The following is a 25,848-nucleotide window of genomic DNA, read 5'->3' as shown; positions in this document are numbered from 1 at the left end:
TCATAGAGAGAGAAAGGAGAATGCTGGCTGCCAGGGCTGGAGAGCGGAGGATGGAGGGAATGGGGACTTAGTGTTTAATCAGCACTGAGTTCGTTTTGCAAGATGAAAAGAGTTCTAGAGATGGATGATGGTGACGGTAGGCAGCAAAACAGTGTGAATGTACCTAATGTTACTGAACTTAAAAAGGGTTAAAATGGCGTATTTTAATGCTGTGTATAATTTACCACCATTAAATTTTTTAATGTAAAAAAAGTACCATGTACTCTTCCAATGAAAGCATGATATATCATTTATCCTTCATTTAGAAAAAATATGTCTCGTGAACCAGTCTTTCACTGGAATTTGCCCACTTTTGAATGTGATGAAGTAATGACAGTTATCAGTCATCTATCCTATAGGGATAATGCAGTGACTATAAGACAGAAGGGCCTTTTTCAAATACCATACAGAAAAGTACTTTAAATGTTCCTCTTCAGGTTATAACACGTAACTACCTGCCATGTGAAAAATTCACACATTATAGCCTTCTCACAGATGACGAAAAAGATCTTCATTAAGTGTATGTTTTTAAAGATGGCACATCAGGGGCGCCTGGGTGGCTCAGCTGGTTAAGTGTCTGCCTTCAGCTCAGGTGATGATCCCAGGGTCCTGGGATAGAGTCCTGCACTGGGCTCCCTGCTCCACAGGGAGCCTGCTTCTCCCTCTGCCTGCCGCTCCCCCTGCCTGTGCTCTCTCTCTCTCTGACAAATAAATGAATAAAACCTTTAATAAATAAATAAATAAATAAATAAAATGGCATATCCAAAAAATGGAATATTTGAACATTAAAAGGCTTGAAATGCTGACTCACGCTACAACATGGATGAACCTGAAAAACATTATGCTAAGTAAAAGAAACCAGTCACAGACCACATATTGTATAATTCCGTTTGTATAAAATGCCCAGAAGAGTCAAATATATAGAGAGAGAATGTAGATTAGCGATGGCTTAGGGCTGCAGGGGTTGGAGGGACAGAGTGTAATAGCTAAAGAGTTTGTGGTTTCTTTCTGAGGTAAAGAAAATGTTCTAAAATTGAGAGTGGTGATGGTTGCACAACTCTGAGAATATACTAAAACCACTGACTTACATGCTTTAAATAGATGAACTGTATGGCATGTGAATTATATCACAACACACCTGTTTTTAACATCAACAAAAATTACAAAAGGGATTGTGACAAATGACAGAAATAAACTGTATGTGTCTTGTTCAACTTAAATTACCACTTTTAATTCTGCTTTTGGCTGATGTAAATGGGCCATCCTTCTTAATCAGGGTTGTTTTCTTCCAAGTATAAAATATAAAAATTATGACAGCCAAACAAACTTTGAAATGCAAACTGTTATTAACTATAGACTACAATTAAAAGAAAAACCTGTTATTGAGGGAGGTGGGAAAGTCACTTGGAGGAGATTAAAGAGAAACAATCACAACTTTTTGTATGAAGCCGCTAACCCCAAGCAGGCCTGGTGAATGGCAGACCCTGGGACACAGTACGTGCTCTCTTCATCTGGCTGCACCCGTGACTCAGTCATTCCGAACAACCTATTTTTCTCATTGCTCCATGAATGCAGAATTTAACAGAACAAAAAAAGCAAAACAAACAAAATCAATGCTCTTACCATTCCCACCTGGTCAATGGTGTCTTGAACTCGATCCAAAATGATAGAAATTATCTCAGGGTGAACAGCTGTGATGGCCCCTAAGAGCTCTCGACCAACCTTTGAAAAAGTCTCTCTGGTAGACAGGGTGACATAAGATACCTAAAAGTGGGAGGAGGTGGAGATTGCACTTTCGGTCAATTACCAGTCAAAACACAGTTCCATAATTCATTTAGGATGCTTTCAAGTAAAGGAGAAAGAATCTCACACTGAGCCTAGGGTCACACCATGTTCAAGAAGATGTCAGACCTTCGGAGGGGAAACTGTCTACCCTGAGGCTGTGAGTCAGGAAGGGCAGGGAAGCAACTATGTCACAAACACTCCAAGTTCCCCACGCAAAAAGTATACCCCAAAGTCTGTCTGTAGCTATAAAATAGGCCCTTTGGTGTAAAAACTTCTTTAAAATTGAGAAAATTGTTAAAATGATGAAAATCAGAATGCATTTCATAGAAATACCTATTCTCTCCTACAAAATAAGATCCTCAACTACAAGAGCTTCTAAAATAGCAATGTTCAATTCACCAACTTCTCTTAAACAACGTATTCCAAAGCACAGGCTGCAATCCATTCATGCCAAAGCAAGCAGACTTTTTTAAAAATACAAGGGAATAGAACAGAAAAATAACAACAGAATAGAAAAAGGTGAGAGTGCATCTCAGTAAGATTAAGTATTGCTTCAATTTCATACATGTATACACACACACAGACACATACAAGCAGAATCAGAATGTAATACACAACGTATTTTTACTGTGAGCACTGGCCAAAATCCTTGAAACATTCAAGAGCACAAATGTTACTTTCACAAAAGACCTTGTTCTAGAATGCCACTTACTGTATATGAAAACGGTCCTTCCCCCAACCCCCTGCAATATTCTCATACCATGAAGACAGTCTGGAATTCCAGATGGATTTAGGCCTTAACTTCATGCATAAGTACAAAATACAAATATAAGAATAGCCTAATATTTGATCCTGGAAAAGAACTTTAGATCATCTAGTTCTACCATTTTCAAACTGGAGTACTGGGGAGAAGGTAATAAACTCAGATAATCTTCCTCAAACATAATTTTACTTTTAAGTTTACTTGAGTAGTTTGGAAGAAATATTTTTTAATGAAGATAAACAGAAAAATTACAACCTAAATGGAAAATATGCATCTTTTTTAATATATGGGTTATGTCTCTAGACACTCAGGGTCCAGAGTCCACTCTCATCCTCCCTCAGGGATGGCTCAGTGAAAAGAGGAAGAAGGCAAGGATCTCATCCCAGCCTGTCATTTTATAGCTGAGGAAGCTGAGCCCAGAGTGGTGGGGCACCTTTCCAGCTGTGAGATGGGCAACTGCTAGCAGAGTTAAAACAAACCCAGGTCTTCTACCTGAGCGTCAGTACTCTTTCCACCATCTCATTTAAACTGGCTTGGAAGGGGTGCCTGGGTGGTTCAGTTAGGCGTCTGACTCTTGATTTCAGCTCAGGTCATGATCTCAGGGTTGTGGGATCGAGCCCCGTGTCGGGGTCACCGGGCAGTCTGCTTGAGATTCTCTCTCCCTCACCCTCTGCCCCTCCCCGCACTTGCACACTCTCTAAATAAACAAACAAACAAACAAACAAACTTTTTAAAAAACACAGAAATACACTGGCTCGGAAGCCAGGCCCCCGTGTTACTGGCAGTGTTGTGGGGCAGAGGGCAACAGACAGTGTTAACACCCAAGTGTCAGGCTGTGTCATCAGACTGTCTATTCCTCACCAAAACTCACGCATCAGATGTCAAGAGACAGCAGGGGGAAATGGAATGAGTATGATTCATATTTTCAATACTCCTTACAGCAAAATGATATTCCTTTGATTTTCTATCTCCTTCCATGAGTGTGGACAGTACAAGTTCATCACATTTTTTTGGTAAAGCAATCCCAAAAGAATCAACGCACGGATAATCCCCAAGAACACATTTTTTAGCTGATTTCTAAAACTTAATATTCTAACCTCATATATCTCCAGAACAATAATTTTTATGAAGTCTTCATCCACATTGGTTCTTCTGGCCTGAGCCATCTGAGCAAATGTAGTCAGAAGGCAAATCTCTTCCGAGCTATTCATGGAAGACAGACACTTCTCAAAGTTCACAAAGTGTTCTGGGTCTGCAAGTTCGGGGCAAGAAAATTAAAATAGGGAAAGAATGAAGACATATCACCTTTAATCACTCTTCCAGAGAGAAAGAAGATATAAAATTAAAAGATATTTGGAAATATTTAAGATTCTTTGTTCCAGAATGGATTTCTACAGGCTTCGGGGAAAAAGGCAGGGACCAGATGAAATTCCAACTCTACATATAATGTAGCCTCAGAGGTGACACTTAACATCCCCAATTCTCAGTTTCTCTATCTGCCTTAAAAGGCTGTTGAAGATTAAATGACACTAGTAACTAGTGAAGGGTTTTGTCACCGGGTGAGACACCTTCAAAGACACACTTGAAACAACTTAGTAACTGTCAGCCAAATGAATGATGATGACCTTACTAATGAAAACTGCTAGGACTAGCAAAGCACTCAGCACAAACACAGCATTCATTCCAAACAAAAGAGATTTTCTTATAAATGAAAATCTGGGGTGAGAAATTATTTATTACCATGACTGCAATACCGCTAAATGTGATAAACAGTACACAGTGTGTTCGTTCTATCAACTTCTCAGAGGATGCAACGTAAGCAGTATTACACTTTGTCACAAGGGGGCACAACTGACAAACAGCTTTGGGATCCATGACAGAAAACTAAATGCCACAAAGGCAAAGATAGAGAGGAAAGATTAAAAAAAAAAAAAAAAAAAAGTCTGTTTAAAAAATATATTCCCCTGATGGAATTTTTACAGTAAGAAGGCAATAAGCCTATACTTCTTTCCCTGTGTTTACACATTTGAGAAATCAAAGATAGTCCATCAAATGTCCTGTATTTTCAAAATAACTCCATGGGGGCATTTACAACCCAATTTTCATTTCCCATGCCCGAGCTGGGATCTTAACAAGTTACTACCCAGAGCATCTCAAGAATAAGAAAACTGGAATTAGCATTCTAATATATGAAAACAATAAAGCAATCTTTCGAATTTCAAAATTATTACATGTGAGTACACAGAGTAAAATACTCTTAGTCCTTCTAAAAATGAAAAGAACAAAGCCATGAAGAGCAAAGGCACACAGGGTAGGTAGGAAAAGATCTATCTGTACACTTTAGCCAGGCTGTACCTTGGAGATGCTTCTTGCACTCAGCAGGCGGGAGAGTGACACACAGCTTCTCCAGATTCCCACTCTCCACCTGGTGCATGAGGTAGAAGAGCTTCCAGAGCATCTGGACGGACAGCGTCCCAAAGGGCATTTCCGACATAAACAGCCAAATGCCAAGTCTGCGTGTTTTAAAGAGTAGGAATAGTTTCATATATCAGTCACCTTCACCACACTGAGAAAGCAGGCAGACCTGCTTTGGTAGGAAAAAAAGTTCTTAAATCACAACACTGCAATTTTTGTAACATGCTTCAGCCATCAACGCCTCAAGGACAGGTAACAGTAACAGCAATACTCACACAGCACTTCGTCTGTGCCAGGCACTGTTCTTATCACCCTACCATACAGATCATCTCACTCCATCCTCACTAAATCCAAGGTAAGTATTATTATTGATACTCTCCCCAATTTACCCATAAGGCTACTCAGGCACAGAAAGGGTAGTTAAGAGGCAGAACTGTGTTTTGAACCAAAGATCTTTTTAAGGCCTGGGTGACAGAGGGGCGCTTAGATGTGGATGTATGTGTCTGAGCCTATGTGCAGGTACAAGTGTGCACACACACGCTCGTGCAGTGAGCGGGAGAAGAATCAGAAACCCTCCAGGGACTCCCTACTCATCCCCGAATGAAATTCACACTCCTCGGCCCCACGTTCAAAGGCCTCCACTATACAGCTCAGACCCACGTTTCTAACCAGAGCCCTCGCTGCGTTCAGAGTATGAGACGACTCCTGGACAAGCCTGGCGAGAACCTCGCACCTCCAACCTGCCATCCCCCCACTTGGGAAGCACTTCCTCCAGCACTATTACAGAACTCCATCCATACCTGACTTTGGCAATATCATACCCTTTATCGGTGGTTGTCACACCGGAGTGGGCAGAAAAATCACAGGGAGACTATTCTAAGGAAGGAGGAATGAGTAAGGGACAGGCGGGGGCTAGGTAGGGAGAGATAAACAGAGGGCTACGTGATCAGGATCACAGAAATCCCAAAAATGTGGAGGAGGTATGGGGGAAACCAGAGATAAGGGAACAAACCAGAACACCCTGCCCTAGGCCTGTGGGGTGGGTATCTTTTTTATGATAATCACTTGTGACCAACAAAGAATAACCAGACCCTAAAAAGGAAGTAAGCCATTGAAGGTGTTATTACTAGTCCTTGCTCAACGGTGGTATCAATAGAGATGTTAAAAGGATTTAAGTTCCCCGGTTAGCTTTCTATAAAAGACCAACCCTAAAGGCCCTCAGTGGCAACCCTGTAGGGATCCCTCTCACTCTTGAGAGCTTTTTCTATTATCTTCACTTAATGAACTTCTATCGCTTTACTCACCAAAAAAAAAAAAAAACAACCCACCAGGAAACTGGAAAATGCAGATTCCAAGGCCTGCCTACAGAGATCCTGACCTTGTAGGTCACAGCTTGGGCCCAAGAATTTGCAGGTTCTAGTCATCCCGGTTGACTCAGACTCAAGGGCTCCTTAAACCACACAGTGAGAAATGCCTCAAGTTGCTGTAATTTACGTACACACACAAACCACAACAATTTGAGAGCAGAAACCAGGTTCTGTTCATCTTTGAACAAACCACAATGTAACCTACAGTCTTATATTTTAATTATCTACTACCTAAACCAGTATCTTGAAAACAATCAGCACTCAGTGAATGCTCATTAAAATTTGGTTATGTGAATTTTATCTCAAAAAAATCTTAAAAAAATAGGGAGGCACTCAAAACTGTTGCTCTATCTTGGACAAACCTACACATTGACCGATTACAAACAAAGCTTATTAAGGGAAAATAAATTAAATAGTACATGCCTGACCCACATCTATGGGGCATCACGCTGCCAGTGGCCCAAACCACCACTGACCTAGATTCTGAAAAGCAATAGCTAGACTCCTGAGCAAAGGCTGAAGAAACTGTTAAGTTCAGTTGGGCCAAGCTTCTGTCTTACTATATAAAAAATTATCCTAACACCTCACACAGGACCTGACACTCTTGTATAACTTATCCCAAAACAATGAGATTGGAAACTGCAGAGGCCTTAAAAGTAATGTCACAGGACTGTATTTCAGGATACGAAATTCCCCATATGAAAGATATGCAGTAAGTCTGGCTTAGGTTTTTACTGTCTTTTGGTTTTGTTTTGCTTTAGGTTGGGGGATAACCACTGTTAGAAATTTCTACTGGAGTGTCAAATAAATTTAAATGTCATGGCTTTAAACATCTGATTCTCATGTAATCTCTTTCCTAAAATAAGTTATACTCAAGAATAACAGTTCTTGATATTTTTAAGTTTAAAATGATTATCACTTTTGTGAATTACATGTATAATTACAGGACGGTTCCCAGCTCAGACTCTAGGAGCAGGTAACTATGGTGAGAGCTTTCCATCTCAGCTAAGCGGCCACAATGACGAGTGACACATCAGAGACAGGAGACTATTCCTGACCCCCAGCAGGGTTCTGCACAGGATCCAGTGCACCTCATGAGACCACCAAATTTATGGACAACATAGTAACGAGTAAACAACCTAGTGTAACGAGTAAAGATCAATTTCTAAGCCCAAGTTCTATTTATCTTAGACCCATGCCTTCTGAGCGCCTAAAAGTGCTTAAGACTTAGTCAAGGAGTTCTGCTATTTCTCTAAGAGAGCAGTTATTCTATTCTTCATCTGAAACCACAAAAGAACCACCACCACTTACATCTAAAAGGTTCTTCATGACTTAAAAAGTATTTCCATATATTACTGCATTTCATCCTGGGATCATATCCATGAGGTCAATGGAACAGGGAGAATCATTACCATCACCTCCATTTTATAAACGAAGACAGTGAGAAGACAAGACTAGGTGACTTGCCCAAGGTGGCAAGACTCAAAGCCACTACACAACACACAATAAATACGGGCTGAAGCTGAGAGGCCTGGGCAAGAGGGAGCAGCGACAACTCAGAAGGAGGCAACGGTGGGGAGAGCAGGCAGTTCGTGAGTGCGCTGGAGGCCGCGTCCCCCAGCAGAGGGCACAATGCTTGGCAGAACTTGCTCCTACACTTGGCCAGATGCTCAGGGAAGACAGTGCAGGAGGCACCACTGTGCCCCTGCCTCTGCCTCAAGATCACCCCGAGCTATAAACAGCAACAAAGACAACTTGATCAGAAGACAGCATTTACACAGCCAAGACAGGGGACCAGGACCTGCGAGAATCCTCACGGTAAGACAACTTCAACGATAAAATGGGCAAATCAGGGGCGCCTGGGGGGCTCAGTCGTTAAGCGTCGTCAGCCTTTGGCTCAGGTCATGATCCCAGGGTCCTGGGCTCGAGCCCCGCATAGGGCTCCCTGCTCCGCGGGAAGCCTGCTTCTCCCTCTCCCACTCCCCCTGCTTGTGTTCCCTCTCTCGCTGCGTCCCTGTCAAATAAATAAATAAAATCTTCCAAAAAAGGGCGGGGGGGCAAATCATTTATACTATGCACTGAGAACCTAATCTGCCTCACTTAGGGACTGAGACAGGTGGGAAATAGAATTCACACCTTGTTCAAGGCTACCCCAAAAGTTCAGGGATGGCAAAACTGAAATAACAGAATCGGGTTATTTTAAGATTGAAAGAAACCTTAAAAAGAGCATTTCAGTCACCACTACAGATAAGGAAACTAAAGACAATGAATTGGCCCAAGATAAGAAACAGATGAAATACACTTAGACATTATGATAAGAGATCTACTATAGTCGATGACTTTCACACCAATCTTCCTCACCAGCCAACGAGCCATTTCTCAACAACTATCATCATACTTCTTACCTTTTGGCTTTCAGCACATGTAGGACAGCTCTCAAAAACAGCTCATCAAATTCAACCTGTAGTTTCTCCACGGAGTAGGGCTGCTGGGCCAAACCCAAGCCTCGGTTGTGGCTCACAAACTGTGCCCAGTGGTCGCTCACATAACCAAGGGTCATCCTGAGCAGGAGGAAAGGCAATACGGCACTTTTCATTAATACACTCAATCCTGGCACCTTTATATTACATTTGAAGCACTAATTTATTCAATACATATTTATGAAACACCTACTATCTTCTAGGCTCTGAAGAGAATTCAGTGAGGGGACAAGCCCTACCCTCATGCAGCTTACATTTAGTGCAGGGCAAACAGACAATAAACAAAATAAAGTAAAAAGTACAGTCTGTCACATGGTCATAACTCACGATGAGGAAAATAAGTAGGAGAGGGCACTAAAGTTTCTTGGGAGTTGGCCAGGGTAGGGGGGTTGGTTGGGAGCAAGAAAGGCCTCACTGAAAAGGGACATCCGAGTAAAGACTGGAAGAAGTCACACAGATATCTACGGGAAGAGCATCCAGGTAGAAGGAACCACCAGTGTGAAGGCTCCAAGGTGTGTTCAGGATGTTGGAGGAACAGATAAATGAGAGGGAGACTGGCTGAAGAGGAAATCAGAAAAGTGACAGGAAACCAGAACATGAAGACCAGGCCACTGTGAACCCTTTGGCTTTTACTCTGAATGAGACTGGGAGCAAAGGGGTGACATGAGCTACTGACTCACCACTTCCAGGGAACACTGGCTATTGTGAGAATAAGCTGAGGGGGGAATAAGGGCAAAAGGAGGAAGGGAAGTCAGGAGGCTCTTACAATTGGAATGAGGGAGAAATATCTGAGAATGAACTAGGGTGGAAGCAGTGAAGGTGGGGAGAAGCAGCTGGATTCTGAACACAGCATGTTTGTTTCATTACTTCAAAAGATGCACATCTTTCACACTGTAATCCCCGCAACTGGAATGTGTATTAAATTGATAACATGCCAACTTTTGTAGCATTCTTTCCTTAGAGGCACACAAAATGCATCTTCAGATCGGGTGGCATCTTAAGATTTGATGACAGTGTTTTGAAGCTAGAGATGACAGAATCGGCTGTTACACTGGGTGTGGGGTGTAAAAAGACAGCGCTGACACCCAGTATTCTGGCCCAAGCAACCAGAAGAATAAAGTTGCCACTTACTGAAGATGGGAAGGCCAAGGAGAAGTGGCTTGGAAGGTGGGACGAGGGTGTGTTCAACTACAATGTTTGTGAGTCATCCAAGTAGAGGTGCTGAGCTGGCAGCTCAGCTTACAAGCTTGAGAGGCACGGGCTAGAAATAGAACTCTGAGAATTGTAATAGTATTTCGATGATATTTAAAGACATGAGAATGGATGAAGTCCCAAGAGCAAGTTTCAATGGAGAGAAGAGGTCCAGTAACCGAGTCCTGGGGCACTCCGACATCAAGAAGTTTGGGAGTGAGGATGAAAAACAACCAAGGAGGCAGAAAATGAGGAGCCAGGGAAATGGAGGAGAAACCGGAAGAATGTGGGATCCTGAAAACCAAGCAAAGAAAATGTTTTAAGGAGAAAGTGAACAACGCTGAGAAAGCTACGTAAACTACAATAATCAGCTGTAAGTATTTACAGAGAAATATTACAGAGTGACTACTGACCTTAAAGCAATAATAACAATGTCTCTCCTACAGAGTTATTGGGAGAATAAAACGAGAAGGTACATTCCTGGCACACAGTAAACACTCAATCCTACATCACACATACGAACCCAAGGATAGGTTTTACCTTATTTACTGAGCAGAATCAGAAAATGAATGTCTGAACTTCTGATAATAAGTAAATGGGCTTTTAGATTTAAAGAAATTACTCTCAAGTCACCAGCCATCCTTTCTCCCACCATCTCATTTTCATTACATTCTTCTAAAGGCTTTCTCAAGACCTTAAAAGTCACCTCCAAGCCTTGCAGGGCATCCTATAATCATTTACCTGGCTTTACAAAGCACATGGATACACATAAAAAATAAATTAATTACAATCAATTTTGTTTTGGAAACATCACTGAGGAAGGGGAGAAGTTTTAGCTGCTATTTTTTGGAGGGAAAGGAGGTTGGAAGAAATAACAGCATACGGACGTGCTGCAGGGAATGACAGTAAAGACAGAAAAATTAATGATGCAGAAAAGAAGATACAACATTAATAAAAAGCAGCACATGTTCTCAAAATTTATTCATACTTGATAATAAAAGCATAAACCCATTTTTCAATCAAATAAATGATAATGCTTTCCCCAGCTCAAAACAGCGGCCACTGACGGAAGTCTTTGCAACTTTCTTCAAAGGGAATTTAACAGAAAATCAGAACAAGAATAAATAAGAGAGGTAACAGGAAAACAATGACACGAGAGGACTACTGCCAATCTTCCACAGCTAAGTGACAATTCCCAGCAAAAGTGAGGAGGTAGAAGAAAACAGGGAGCAAAGGAAAAGGAGAGAGGCTTCAAAGAGGCTTCATTTTCCTTGACCGAGCTGAGTTTCTCTGGCCAAGTTCAACCCAGCAACTGCTTTGAGAACCTTGACTCCAAGGACAATTCTCTAGCAAACCAGTTAAATCTGAGATAATTAACCAACTACTCCGACTGGAAGCATTTATAGAATTCCCATCTGATAGGTGGTGAAAAAAAATTCTTACTTTTATGATAAATCAGACCTGAAACCTACAGCGAAATGTCCATCATCCCAATTTCACACAGCATGTGTGTCTGAGCCCAGTGAAGGCAAACAAAAACAGATGTAGCAACAGCAGTATTACCTGATCATATAACCAACTCGCTTCACAAACTGCCTGTAGCGTGCCCTATTAAAGGTTTCTAACCCCACAGCCAGAAGCTCCACTAGTGAGTTAGCAAAGGCAAAAATTTTCATCATCTCTTGAGGTCTTGTTGTTTCAGGTGAATAATCACCTAGAAGTTAATGGGAGAAAAGGAAGAAATTATAATTACTATGAAAAAACACGGAAGGACACGGGTGTAAACACCTCAGTGAGGAAACAAAGCCAAGGCAGAGAAAACGTACAATCCCCACTGCTCTGGCTCTTCTATCAACATGAAATGGGGAACCTGAGACAAACCACAAAAATAAAAACAACATATTAAAGCCGGGCGAATTGGGGGGCGCCTGGGTGGCTCAGTTGGTTAAGCAACTGCCTTCAGCTTGGGTCACAGTCTCGGGGTCCTGGGATCGAGCCCCACATTGGGCTCCCTGCTCAGCAGGGAGTCTGCTTCTCCCTCTCCCACTCCCGCTGCTTGTGTTCCCCCTCTCTCTCTCAAATAAATAAATAAAATCTTAAAAAGGAAAAGCTGGGTGATGTGCACGCTAGCTGACCTTTCTGCATTTCAGCACTAGGTGGGAAACTACAATCACAAGAGAAAGGAAGGAAATCTCACTGGGATCTGATGCAACCATGTCCGCATGGTATGGTCAGGCACCAGGGAACCTGAATCGGGAACCTGCCCACGATGGAAGGCTGGATGCTGAGTTCCTGTGCTGAGCTTGCCACCGTCCCATTTAACACATGACAAAAGAAATCAGTCTACCTTTTGCTTTAAACCCAAGAAGATGTTGAAAGAGTTCATGGAACGGAAACTGGGATAAAAGGACAACCAAGTCATCTTCATTAAGGAGAAGCCAACTGGTCTCGGGGTCTTCGTCCTAAGGGAGATGATGCAAAATCCTGTCAGCTGATTTGATCAGAATGCACCATGGTCTAGAGTTACAAGAGCTAAATTATCACAGATGCAAGTGGTACCTCACGTCCATGTGTCTCCATGGACTTGTCCTCCTACTATCAGTTCCATAGATGGGCTGTAAATCCCCCGAAATTGCAAGCACAATTTTATGTGCATCTGGATTATATCCATTCTTCTGTGGTTGAAATTCTCTCATTAAATGTCCATCCCAAAGAAGATTTAAATGAAAAAAATTCCTCTAGAGTGGGGAACCTTACTATAAAGCTCAGTACTTTGACAACATGAATTAAAGAACCACATACTCAGTCCAAGTTATTTTAGCTACAAGTCTCTTGCTCCCAAATCAAGGCCTACTGTAGTATTCAACTGTCTTATGGCTGAGTAATTTGCATTTCCTATAGATAACTGAAGCTCTACTGCCAATTGGTGCTGATAAAGCAGGTGAGAACAACAGATCATACATAGAGATTACATAGGGGAAAACTTTAGCGTTTTTTGTTTAATACCGAGCACTAAAGTCATCTTAGAAATCAAGTTGATTTGTGTCCTAAAATATGCTACATTCAAAAAGGGAATGCTGTAAAAAGATCCGGACATCCTGAAGAATATATCACCTCAATTTCAACAAGGGACTAATGTAATTCATTCTTAATTTCCCAAGCCACTCTCATTACCCCACTGCCAACCCCACCCCATTTTAGGTCCTAAATGGCTAACAAACAAGCCTCAGAAACTCTACTTAGAGCAGTAGCTCTCAACTCTGGCCATACATCAGAATCACCTGGGAAGCTTTTACACATCTGGACGTCCGTGTGTGGGCCTGGGCAAGATTTGTAAGTTGCCCAGGCGGTTCTAATACACAGCCGGCATCAAGGAACCACTAATGAGCATAATCCAGAGCACCTTCCTCCCTGCAGCCTTTTCTGAGTCAACAGCACTCTCAACATCCTCATCTACTCCCCAAGTTCTTGGATTCACTCAACAGTCAGGGAGCGCTAGCCAGGGGCCAGGCACCACTGCGGGGTCCCCAACCATCATCTGTCTCTGGGAGTAAATGCAGGAAACCTCCCAGAGAAAAGACTTCTCTCTCAGAGGAGAACACTCTTGGGGGTAAAAAACCTGTTCCACCACAATCTTTAAAAGACCAATTTGCACCAGCTCCTGAGAAGCTCTCTTCAAGGTGACTGTTGAGTCTCTAGCAGAGATGTCTGAAGAGTAAAATGAGTGTGAAGGGGCCCCCCGTTTCCGAAAGAGCACTGAGGCAAATACACAGACATGATCCCCACTGCTGCCACGGCTGTCATTCTGAGAACTGTCTGCGGCAAACCATCACTTCTTTAAAAAGGAGGAGTCTTAGTAAATCTGGTTCCTGGCCACCTTGGACAGCACATCAAGTCAGGATGTGGACCATAAAAAAGCACTAGGGCAGGGCGCCTGGGTGGCTCAGTTGGTTAAGCGACTGCCTTCGGCTCAGGTCATGATCCCAGGGTCCTGGGATCGAGTCCCGCATCGGGCTCCCGGCTCAGCAGGGTGCTTCTCCCTCTGACCCTCTCCCCTCTCATGCTGTTTCCCTCTCTCTCTCTCTCTCTCTCTCTCTCTAGTAAATAAATAAAATCTTTAAAAAAATAAATAAAAATAAATAAATTTTAAAAAGCACTAGGGCAGATAACCAGCTGGAGGAAAAATTCCTTACAGATGCACTAACCCTGTGTACAGCTGAAAGAAAAATCAACAAGCACCATCCTGAGAAATCGGATTTTGATCATTCAATTCTCACCACGAATAAAGAACCATCTTCACCTTGCAAATGAGAAGATCTGGATAAGAAGTATTCGTAAGAGTTAAAGGAAGACCTTGGTAAGCTCCAGCTCTTTATTATACAGACTCACGTTACCTGATTGGGTGGGGGGCGGGGGGGAGTTGCAAGCCCAGGAACTTGTTACTACATAAAAGAAAATCCTAATGTAAATTTTACACCATATGAAAATATTGCCAGGTTCCAAATTCTCCCGGCTGAACAGGAAGATACCCTACACAAGGATGACGACACAGCACACCGGCTCAGAGACTCCACCATTCAGTGACCTGATCTGGGAAACATCCTTCACCCCTGGCACCTCGGTTTTCTCACACCAGCACCTGCGCCTCAGGGGGCTGTGGGCAGAAGTCAGGGAGAGACTGCGTGACAACGCATGGCACGTAAGAGGAGCCCGACAACAATTAATGAAAACAATGAGATGCCACAAGTTACCTCTTCTCCTCCTTCATCTACCAGCGTCCACGTCCCGGATGCAGGCCCCGAGGAGGATGGCTTCTGCTCACTAGGCTTCATGTGGCACAGGAACTCCGCTCGATTTCTAAAGGACAAGGGAGATCGCTCCAATCACACAAACACAGAAAGCCTGCATGCATGCACTCTGGATCATCTATGCAACGCTGCACAAGAGTCAGCCAGCCACCCAATCTTCAAATGGTTTAAATTAGCAAACAAGAAATAAGAACCGGCGAGAACTCAAGGCGGCTAAAACCTCACTAACTTCATCGTGCAGACCTTGAGGATTCTAGATCAGTAGTGACAAGTAACTGCAGAGAAGCGGTTATGCTGGCCCAGCTCCCGCACGCATGGGACCTCGATACATACGGATTGCTGCGGGACCTCACCTCCAGCCAGGCCTACAGACTGTTGCCAGGGCACGACTTGAGGAACCATGCTTTACTGAATATAAAAGGATAATCTGCAGGTAACTCAGAAGCCTGTTTAGGGCAAAAGAGTACCTCTAAATGCAAAACCATTTGTAAGTCAAAATCCTATCTACCATGTGTTGGAGAAGCCCCGTCTCCAGGCAGAGAGGGAGAACTAGAGACAATTTCCTGCCAACCAGACTTCACAAGGTGTTGGCTAGACCTGATGAGCAGGTGTAAGTGGCGAAATTTCTTCTCTTGGACTACAACAGGGTTCTCAGTCCTCTGTTCCTTCCCCTCTGGCCGGACCCTGAAAAGTTCATCCATTCCTTCCTGTTACAGGAACTTTCTCCCATGACTTCCAGTTTGCTTCCCTTTCAACCCAAGGAGCTCCAACCCTGAAGCTCCAAATGCCCACTGGTATCCGTCCCTTGTATGTGCCCACCTGTATGCCTCAATGACCTCAGACTTTCTTCCTTATAATACGGCTCTCCTATTTGTCTTTTGGTCTGTGGGCGTGTCAATGCCCTCACAGTCACTCAGGCCCGGGCGTCCACAGAGTTCTGTTGGAACCACTCCTATTCCTTATTTAGTCAGCTACTTAATCCTTTTCTGGGAAGGTAACCTTTAGATTCCCCTTTAAGGTTCACCATTACCCCAACTTAGGCTCCGAGTCAGACAGGTTTTCCAGGACTGAGAGCCAGGGGTAATAACACTGTTCAAGGTCACGTAGACGGAGACCGTGCCTTCTCCCCCAGTTAAATGTCCTCTTGATGATGAGTTGGGATCCTGAGTCAGGAGAGCCAGAAGTCTCTAACTGTAATTCTATTAAGCAGAAGCACATCTTCTTCTGCCTTCAGTCAATCCTAGCCTTCCTTGATACGACTTTTACCTTTATTCAAAAGCCCTCAACTGCTACAGGGCCAGACCGTACCAAATCTGGATCCCTCAAAACCTTCTATAACCCACGTCGCGGTAGCTCTCCCACTGTATGGCCACCTCCCATGCAGTTCTCCGCTCCAGCCAAGCTGATCTCCTACCTGTCCTCCACACAGCCACCTCACCCGGACTCTGGGCCACTGCCTCTTCTCCCTGCCAATAGTGCCCTGCCTGCTCCTTCTCTGAGATCTACCCCTTTCTTGCAACCCAGCTCCTGCACCTGGAACCTTCTCTCACTGCTCTACCTCCTCTCTTCAGCCTCTCCAGTGCTAGCATGCCGATCGCAGCTTCCCAAGCAAGCACTCAGATCTCTGCACTTCTTTCCCTCTCTACTACATCTCTTCTTCTAAGGAAAAGATGATCTTTCTTGTCTCTCCATGGCACCTTTCACAATGACATATATGACAGAAGAGGCAAACCCACTAAAAAGGAGGACCCAGAAAAGCTTAATTGTTTATATATAAGCAGTTAATAAGATCACCTGGGGACAAAGGGTATCCAACCCAAAGAAAATCTGCAATATTAAATTCTGGAATGCTGACACTTCCCTTAGCAGTTCTCTGGATCTGGGCAGTTTAGGAAGCCAATCCTTTGGTAGAAAGAAGTATTCAATTTCTACTTCATTAAGCTCTTCCGCACTTACTTGACAGGAGACATTAGCAGGGCAAGGGACTGCATAAAATGAAAGACCCCTGATGGATTATTCAACACTTTGATCTGAAATCAGAAAAGGAAAAGGCATACTTAGAAAACCAACAACCCAAGTATCCATTATCTTAGTTCACCAGCATTCTGACAAAGGGAGCGGTTATGAAAACAAAGATGGAGATGGCACGTAATCCACAAGCGTGAGAGCGCGGCTCTGAGCTACCTGGCAGTCCTGGTTCGGCTGCACTCAGAGCAGCGTGAGCTGAGGAGCAGACTTCAACTACTGTAACTATAGGACGAAGCACAATACTGCTCTTTTAGTCCAAAGGCAAAATAAAACAAAAAAAATCCTCCTCCTACCTAAAGAGATTCAGACTTCTCACCACCAGAAATACTAAAGAAAAGGTCATGTGGAGAAGTTGAACCTGGCATGCACTTGGCTTCCACCCATCTGAGCGGTTGCTATGAGTAACGAAACAACCCAAAGGCAAGCAGCAGAGAAGAGAAACTGTGAACCATATAGTCAGCACTGAAGGTGATTATATGAGAGCCAATCACACAGGCCTGGATCTCTGTTAGCAGAGATAGCTGGGAGATGCTCATGGTTTCTTTTGCCTACACCAACTGTGCTGTGAGGTGGATTAATTTAGGAAACTGTGTTGAATATTACCAAAAAACAAAACAAAACAAAAACAAAAAATAAGTCCCAGTGAGTCTTCCTGCACAGAAATTTTACAGAACTAAATACTACTGAATCTACCAAGCCAGACTATAGGGGAACTTATGCAATTCTATCTTAATTTCATCAATTATGGGTGGCCCAAGAAGTTCCAGCATAAAAATGCCTGTGAATACATAAATATATACTAAAATATTTTAAGAATTTTATTTTAAATATCAGTGTGTTTAAGTAGTTTTTTAAAGGAGAAAAAAAGCAGTTTCTTCAGGAAAAATGTTTAACAAAATCTCTCATCCCACTCAAAATCAGAAGACCATCATCATACCTGGATGAAAGGAACAGCCCATTTACTAACACCAGCTGGGCATCGAAGAATATGGTTTAAAAGGAAGAAGTGATCACCAGGACAGCCAACTCTTTGTAACACTGACACCTGAACAGGAAGGACATACAGTTTCACTATTTAATAAGAAGAAAAGTGTACCTAGGGGCCTAGTAAATGTTTACATACATGAATCTTTTAGAAGAATAACCAGAGATCTACTGTATATACACACATATATATAGTATATACACAGTATATAACCAAAGGTACACTATCAACACGTTGAGTTTCTACCACAGAGGCACACAGAGGCCTAAGAACCTACGAGTACTATGATAAAAATATCCTAAGTTGGGGCACCTGGGTGGCTCAGTCGTTAGGCGTCTGCCTTCGGCTCAGGTCATGATCCCGGGGTCCTGGGATCGAGCCCCGCATCAGGCTCCCTGCTCAGCGGGAAGCCTGCTTCTCCCTCTCCCACTCCCCCTGCTGTGTTCCCTCTCTTACTGTATCTCTCTCTGTCAAATAAATAAATAAAATCTTTAAAAATATATATATATCCTAAGTAGTTTCCCTACAAACCCAGTTTTTATTATCTGGCAAAATACAACTTACGTTCCTGGCCACATGTGAATAGATACAAGCCAAGTAGTTTAATCTAGTCTCAATTTGTAACAGATTCTCAAACCCAAATAAGTATGCTTGGGACTTTACCACATATGTAAGAACTCTAATATTAACCTAAAAAAAAGCACCCAAGGCAGCCCCATTGAAAACACAATCACTAAACAAATAAGCCTCCTTCTCTAATACACTTAACATCTTTCTTAAATCTCCCAAATCCTGACACCAGCCTTTTTTCTAAGTTTTTAAAGTATGATTGAATACAACACTAAACACTAGATAATAAAAATAAATGATATGGCGGGTTTTAGATCAACCACCTATATTCTAAATACATATCCCATCTTTAATTTAGCATGCTTCCCACATTTCCATTTCTTCCTAAGCTGAAGGGATGAGATTAAAGTGTATCAGAAAGAAAAATATTTTGTGCTTAATGACACACTAGGTAAGTATAACTTATTTCCATGTGTCATGAACAAAGAAAATGTCACTAAGTAACACAGTAAATGAATTAGCTGAAGAAGCTGTTGAAAAAAAACTAGAAGAAGACATAATTCTTCAATTATTTGTTCCCTTACCAATTTCTGCAGCCAGAGAAGAATATCGTCATGGAACTGTGTATCTTCATTAACCCTTCTGGTGAACATGAATAAGACACTGATGCACTCCTTTAGTTGACACAGGTCAGAGGGAAAGCTTTCTGTCTGTTTACAAGCTATAAATTAAAAAAAAGATTAAATGAGCCCCACATAAATGGTGTTTTGGAGAGAATTTTTAGTGTCTCTACCTATAAATTAATTAATTAACTAATTAATTAAATCTTTTCAAAATATTTAGTTCAGATAAAATCCAAGGGGAAAGTTGCATCAAAAATATCTGAATTTGGGGGAACCTGGCTGGCTCAGTAGGAAGAACATATGACACCTGATCTTGGGATTGTGAGTTTGAGCCTTACGATGGGTGAAGAGATTACTTAAATAAATAGAACTTTTTAAAAAAAAATCTGAATTTCTACTAAATATGTAATCCAAAAAAGTATTTACCTTTGTGAAGTATTACAAAGTAAGGGAAAATTAACTTCATCAAATCCATTTTTTATTTAAAAATCAGATCACTGACCTAATCCCAGCTCTTTGATTAGTTACAAAAACAATGAGGAGGAAGGATTTCTTTTTTTAAGAGAGAGAGGGAGAGGACGAGAGAGAATCTTAAGCAGGCTCCACACCCAATGCAGAGCCCAACGTGGGGCTCGATCTCACAACCCTGAAATCATGACCTGAGCCGAAATCAAGAGTTGGACACTTAACAAACTGAGTCACCCAGGCACCTAGGATTTTTTTTTACTTTAAATATCCCTAGTATCTCCCCCAGAAATAAAAACTGCATAATTCAATTAGCTAATTCATACTTAACACATCATACAATCAAAGCTGGGGTTTTTTAAAACCCAAATATGATGAAAAATGCAGAACATCAGAGATCCTCTGATGAAAGTTATATAAAACAGCCCAACAAACTAGACAAGCAAAAATAAAGTACAAAAGATACAGGATGAAAAAGTATGCTATCAGTTTTATAATCAAAATGTATTTGAACTCTACTTGGTAACAAGCACATACATTAGGACTAAGGGACATTAATGATAAAAAGCAAGCTTTTTGGCTTCCCAGAGAAGCAGACGCTGACAGCCCCAGGGAAGGGAGACCTAGCACTGCTCCCAAAAAATGGTATGAAGCCAGATCTCAATCCTACTTTGGGGAAGGCAAGGTAAAACAGCTAGCACCAATGTTCCCTTATAATACCAATTAGTACACAATCAATTCAACTCCTCACTTCTTTCCTCATTGCAGACCATGAGAAAGAGTGAGACTTGGACGATTCACATACCTCGGCCTTGAATTGCTAAAGATCTCAGAAGAGCTGAACCATTGAGTAAGGCATAAATGTAAGACTCCACTTGCAACTTTGAGAGCACAGAGGTGTATGAATGCAGAGCGAGGGTCTGGTGGAGGTGCTCAGATTTGGCATCAAATAGCTTCTTTAGCTCCCCCAGTGCATTTTCATTCATCTCTACTCTCTGGTAGCGATGATAGCCTGAAACTTTCACTTGATCTGCACAGATACCCTAGAGGTGGACAAAGGGTAAAACAGGAAACCAGTTAACTCTTTACACTTGAAATAATCAGGCTGCAGGTATACGATATATTGGCTTCAGCACCACCTTCAAAGAGCTTATAAATCATAGTGAGGGGACAATCCTACCACATAGGGAACAATAAATCAAACATATAATCAGGGGCCAAGAGGGATAATGCCAATCACAAAGCATCACAAGGTCAAAGAAGAAAAAAGAAACCCTAAGAAGAAAATAAGAGAACTTGTCCCTAAGACTCTCACGACTGATAATCTTACCTTCAACTTTATAAACACGGAAGTCATATGATATCCCCGCAACTTCAAGGGACTTCAAAATATCTCTGTACCTACCCTCATCATTTTTTGATTCTGCTCAAAGGCAACCCCTCTCCTTTCCAATACTAACACCTCCATCTGTGTTCCTGATTCTATCCTCTTTTTCAGTAGTTTTCAAATGTTCCCCTCTCCACAGTCTCCTATCTAGGTACAAAGAGAGATACAAAGGTCCCCCAATGAATGAGGATCAGGGATGGGGGAAAGCACGTGTTTCTCCTCAGTATCTCCTCCAGCTTCCCTTCATTGCCAAACTTGCCAGGAGTGGCCTCCTTTTCTTTGCCATCCTTCCCAGGCCACTGGGAAGTGGCTTCCCTAATGGTCACCTTGGCCTCCACAGGGTCACATCTAATTGCCTTCCCGTTTCCTCATCTCTCAAGTTTATTCCACGGATCATCCTCTCCTTGACCCTCTCTACCCATTTGGATGTTCCTGGCATTATGCCCAAGGTTACAAACTAAATGGTCCACAGGCTGCATCTCACCTGGAAACATGACCCGCTTGGCCTCTACTCTCTATTTTGTTGCCAACATTCACAAATCAGGATCCTTCACACAGAAATCCAGATTTCCAGTTCCTCTTAGGAAGTGAAAAGATGTGGCAATGTTGGACCAACACAACCATCACGGCAACAATCAGCTAGAACTCAAGAGCGGCTGCCCCCACTGGACCAGGCAGGAGCTTACTAGCGACCACCGTCCCACTCGGCCCACTTCACTCCTCCAGGTCACCTGCGTGGCCCCTGCAGGCATGTGACTTTGTGACCCCTACACTGCACTACTCTGGGCTAGGACAGGGTCAATGTGAGTACAAGCATACTCCAGACCTGGATGGTATCACAAGAGAAGCAGCTCCCCTGCAAATCCCCCAGACTCCCAAAAGCTTTACAGAACATCAAAATACCTGCACAGACAACTGTTCGTCCTTAAAGTGCCACAGTCGACTTTTCGCATTTTGGCAATCAGACGTCAGGGCAAGTAGCTCAGCTTCAGCCAGCAGTAGCTGCTTCCTACATCGTGAGTAGTTCAAAAGCAACTCATAGAATTCATGCCTGTCCTGATTAGCCATGCTGTCGAATTCTTCTAAATACGACTCAACATTTTCCAGCCATGAACCAGGCTCAAAGATTTTTAGCTGTTCTTTAGTAAATGGTACTAGTTCTGGTTGAGATGGGAGCTCTGGGTAGAGTCGCTCATTACGAAACAAGGGTTTCGCTGCCACCAAAGCTGGTGCTTCTCTAGCAATTTCGGCTGGCAACTGAGGATACAGTTTTTTCACTCTAGGTGGCTGAAAAATGTCTTTGGCTTCACAAGAACTCTGCAAGCCAACATTTTGTAGCACCTCTGAAGAAAAACCCAAGGCTTGCTTGTCTTTCTTTTTCTGAATTTCTCTAACCTGTAAATTTTCCGTTTCCTGCTGAGTATAAAAAAAATTAGATTGCAAGGTGCTTTCAGAAGGTGCACACTGTACCAACTTATTTTCCTCTACTTCTGTAAAGTTCTTGGGGGTGTCTACTTTGGTTCCGACATTGTCTCCAGGGTCAACCTTCAGCTTCAGTGCATCATCCCCAACACAGGCTCTGACCTCCTCCCCTTCCTTTAGGGTCTCTGTGTTCCATGTCAGGGACCCTTCATTGCTTATAGTTAAGGAGGTGAGTGGTACATCAAACATTTCACTCTCGTTTTGTCTACTGGCAGCATTCTGGAGCTGGGAATCAGTTAACACCTTCAGACAGTCTCCTTTGAATCCACAAGCTGGAGTAGGGATTTCCAGCTCTCTGGAGGTTTTTGGAAGGGAGACTTCATCGGATTCTTCCCTCTGAAGGGTTTCAGATTTCTTCTTTTCCTAAAAATGAGATTTATAATGTGAAATAATTTATAATATAGTAATAATTGATGCTTTCAACATGAGAAATTCTTAAATTGTATACAAAATCTAAATTTTATAATTAGCAAATGGAGTCTAAATAAACTTCCTAAGCAATGTGTTTCATACTTCCTGTTATTATTCAATTTTGACTCTGTTAAATGTGGGAGATTCACTAGTCTAATCCCAACAGAGAAAGACATCAAAAGCAGCAGCAAATTACGATTCATGAACAGAGGAGAAAAGTTTTAATTAGTTCATTCTCCATTCTCCTAGAGGTCAAGAGAACAGTGTCCACATAGTGTAGGCCTCAACAGATTTACCTTCACCTTGACAAACATATTCACTTAAAACTCACACAGAAAGAGTCAAAGAACTTGAGCAATAAAATAACTATAGTATTAGATTATAACCTACAGAATAAAATAAATATCATGAGTCCATACTGACATAAATAAATAATAAATGGGCAAAAAGTGATACCCCTCCCTACAGAATTCCAATCAATAAATGTAGATGGAATGAGAAAAACAGAAAAGTCACCATTACAACACCATGTTAATAACTGCCACAGGCAAAATCTGCCAATGGATGCTAAAATGAGTGAGTGAAAATGTAAGCAGAAACAAGAGAGCTGGATAGCATCAGTATTTCTAAGTATACTAAGTATACTAAATCACTAAGTATTTAGTAATCACAAAGGGGGAAATAGTAAAGTTCAGTGGAGAATTCCGGCAAACAATATATTAACTGCGTAATCAAGACTGATTAGACCAGTAGCATATCCCCATGTGATGTTCTGAGAAGGCCTGTCACTTCTTCAAGTACCCCTTCCAGTAACATATAACCTCAATCTAATCATAAAAATATACCAGACAAAAAAACTCAAATTAAGGAAGGGTCTACAAAAGAACAGAAACATGGGGCCCCTGGGTGGTGCTGTCAGTTAAGTGTCTGACTCTTGGTTCCGGCTCAGGTCATCTTCTCCGGGTTGTGAGATCGAGCCCCACATCAGGGACTGCGCAGAGTCTGCTGAAGTTTCTCTCTCCCTCTCCCCCTCCCCATGTTCGCGCTCTCTCTCTCTAAAATAAATAAGTCTTTAAAAAAAAAAAAAGGAATAACAGAGATGTTATGGTCATCAAAGACTGAGGAACTATCAAGAGATTGGAGGAAACAACAAAGACAGGACAACTAAATGCCCTGTAGGACCCTAGACTGGATCCTGGAATAGAAAAAGAACAGTAGTAGGAAAACTGTTGAAATCCAAACAAGTTCTGTATCTGAGTTAATAGTTTTGTGCCAACATTAACTTCTCGGTTGTGACAAATGTTCTATACCACAGAATTTATGATTATGTGAGAAGGTGACATCAGAGGATGCTGCATGAAGGGTATATGGAACTCTCTGTACTATATTTACAACTTTTCATGAAGTCTGAAATGATCTCCAAAAAACAAAGACAAAAAAAAAGTTAACTGTTAAAAGAAAGTCCAATAAAATGAGTTATGGTTTTTAAAAAAACACCTCGGGCATTAACACACAAACTAGATACACAGCGGGGCACCTGGGTGGTTCAGTCGTTAAGCATCTGCCTTTGGCTCAGGTCCTGGGATGGAGGCCTGCCATCGGGCTCCCTGTTCCACGGGAAGCCTGCTTCTCCCTCTCCCTCTCCCTCTCCCACTCCCCATGTTTGTGTTCCCTCTCTCGCTGTGTCTCTCTGTCAAACAAATAAATAAAATCTTAAAAAAAAAGAAAACCCAAACTAGATACACAGGAAAACATGCTGATAAAGAAGAAAAAAATTATAGGAAAATTCTTTAAATAAAATTGTTAAACGCAAACAAACTGAAAAGAATGACTACATCACCCAAACACTCCCCTTTCACTATGAAATTTTAAGAAGACAAACCTGACAGCTTCACAAGTTACCAGTGATTTTGGATTGTGCTGTCCAGCAAATGTTGACAAGAACCAAAAATATAAGACCTTATATGTACCTAATATTAGGAAGAAACAATAAACGTTTTTGAAATGGAATTTGAGGTCACTTGCTGGTAATGGCTACCAAACATTTACAATGGTGGTGACTGAAGAAGCAATGTGCCCCTCCAAAATTACTTTAATCTACACTGTGAACTGTGGATATCAGATTCAGATACGAGCCACACAATGCATACAAACGAGTTTGTCAAATTGCCTAAAATCATGAATAACAAAAAGCATTACACAAGTATTTATAAGAAAATGAACAAGTGGGTCTAATTACACTGCAATGATGTTTAGCACACTTCTATAATAAATAAGTTTGTCAGACTGGGAGGTCAGAAAGAGAAAATCAGGAGACGGAGGCCTATGGTTACTACAGTGAGAGAAATGCTGGTGTACTGGTCAGGAGAAAGGCCAAATTTAAGTGAGTTGAATAATCAAAATATAAAATTAAGAAAATATTTTCATTTATAATGAGCAAAGAATAAAATATAGAAAGATAACTTTAACAAAACAATTGTAAAAGATGTACTCTGAAAATTGCCAAACATCATTAAAAGAAATTAAAGACTTAATAAATGGAAACACATCCCATGTTCATGGATGAGATCACAATATTGTTAAGATGGCAATCCTCCTCAAACTGATACACAAATTCAACATAATCTCAATCAAAAGTCCAGCTGCCTTTTTTGCAGAAAATGACAAGTTGGAACCTTAAACTCGTAAGAAAATGCAAGGGACCCAGAGTAGACAAAACAATCTTAAAAAAGAAGAACAAAGGAGACCTCATACTTTGTAACTTCAAAACCTACTATAAAACTAGAGTAATAAAGACAGTGTGGTTCTAGAATACAGACAAATAGATCAATGGAAGAGAATTGAGAATCCAGAAATAAAACTTTATATTTAAGGTCAACTGATTTTCAACAAGGGTGCCAAGACAATATAACGTACAACGAGCAGTCTTCAACAATGGTGCTTAACAACAGGATATCCAAAGAGTGAAATTGGACCCTTACCTTCTTCCATCATATACAAAAATTAATTCAAAAAGGATCATAGACCTAATGTTAAGAGCTAAAACTTT

General features: G+C 41.8%; 1 protein-coding gene across 4 annotated transcripts in view; it reads right to left on the bottom strand.

Annotated features, from left to right (window-relative positions):
- EPG5 (ectopic P-granules 5 autophagy tethering factor) overlaps positions 1-25,848 on the bottom strand; it is a 105,663-nt gene that overhangs the window by 70,367 nt on the left and 9,448 nt on the right. For 3 of the 4 annotated variants that reach the window (XM_028098124.2, XM_028098125.2, XM_028098127.2), the window contains exons 2-13: positions 21,810-22,751; positions 20,325-20,562; positions 19,016-19,152; positions 17,814-17,921; positions 16,805-16,878; positions 14,792-14,897; positions 12,388-12,502; positions 11,604-11,754; positions 8,775-8,930; positions 4,943-5,100; positions 3,685-3,839; positions 1,663-1,803 (exon numbers count right to left, since the gene is read on the bottom strand). In XM_028098124.2, the coding sequence (XP_027953925.1) occupies positions 1,663-1,803; positions 3,685-3,839; positions 4,943-5,100; positions 8,775-8,930; positions 11,604-11,754; positions 12,388-12,502; positions 14,792-14,897; positions 16,805-16,878; positions 17,814-17,921; positions 19,016-19,152; positions 20,325-20,562; positions 21,810-22,751 (2,481 nt within the window). The remainder of the gene's footprint in view (positions 1-1,662; positions 1,804-3,684; positions 3,840-4,942; positions 5,101-8,774; positions 8,931-11,603; positions 11,755-12,387; positions 12,503-14,791; positions 14,898-16,804; positions 16,879-17,813; positions 17,922-19,015; positions 19,153-20,324; positions 20,563-21,809; positions 22,752-25,848) is intronic. The other variant, XM_028098126.2, reaches the window with a different exon arrangement.

Source organism: Eumetopias jubatus, unplaced genomic scaffold (genome assembly GCF_037043125.1).
Source record: "Eumetopias jubatus isolate StellerSeaLion01/CBP00866 unplaced genomic scaffold, mEumJub1_p1.0 scaffold_16, whole genome shotgun sequence".
Classification (NCBI taxonomy): Eukaryota; Metazoa; Chordata; class Mammalia; order Carnivora; family Otariidae; genus Eumetopias; species Eumetopias jubatus.
The sequence above is the reverse complement of the archived record's forward strand: the minus strand, read 5'-3'. Positions and strand labels throughout refer to the sequence as shown.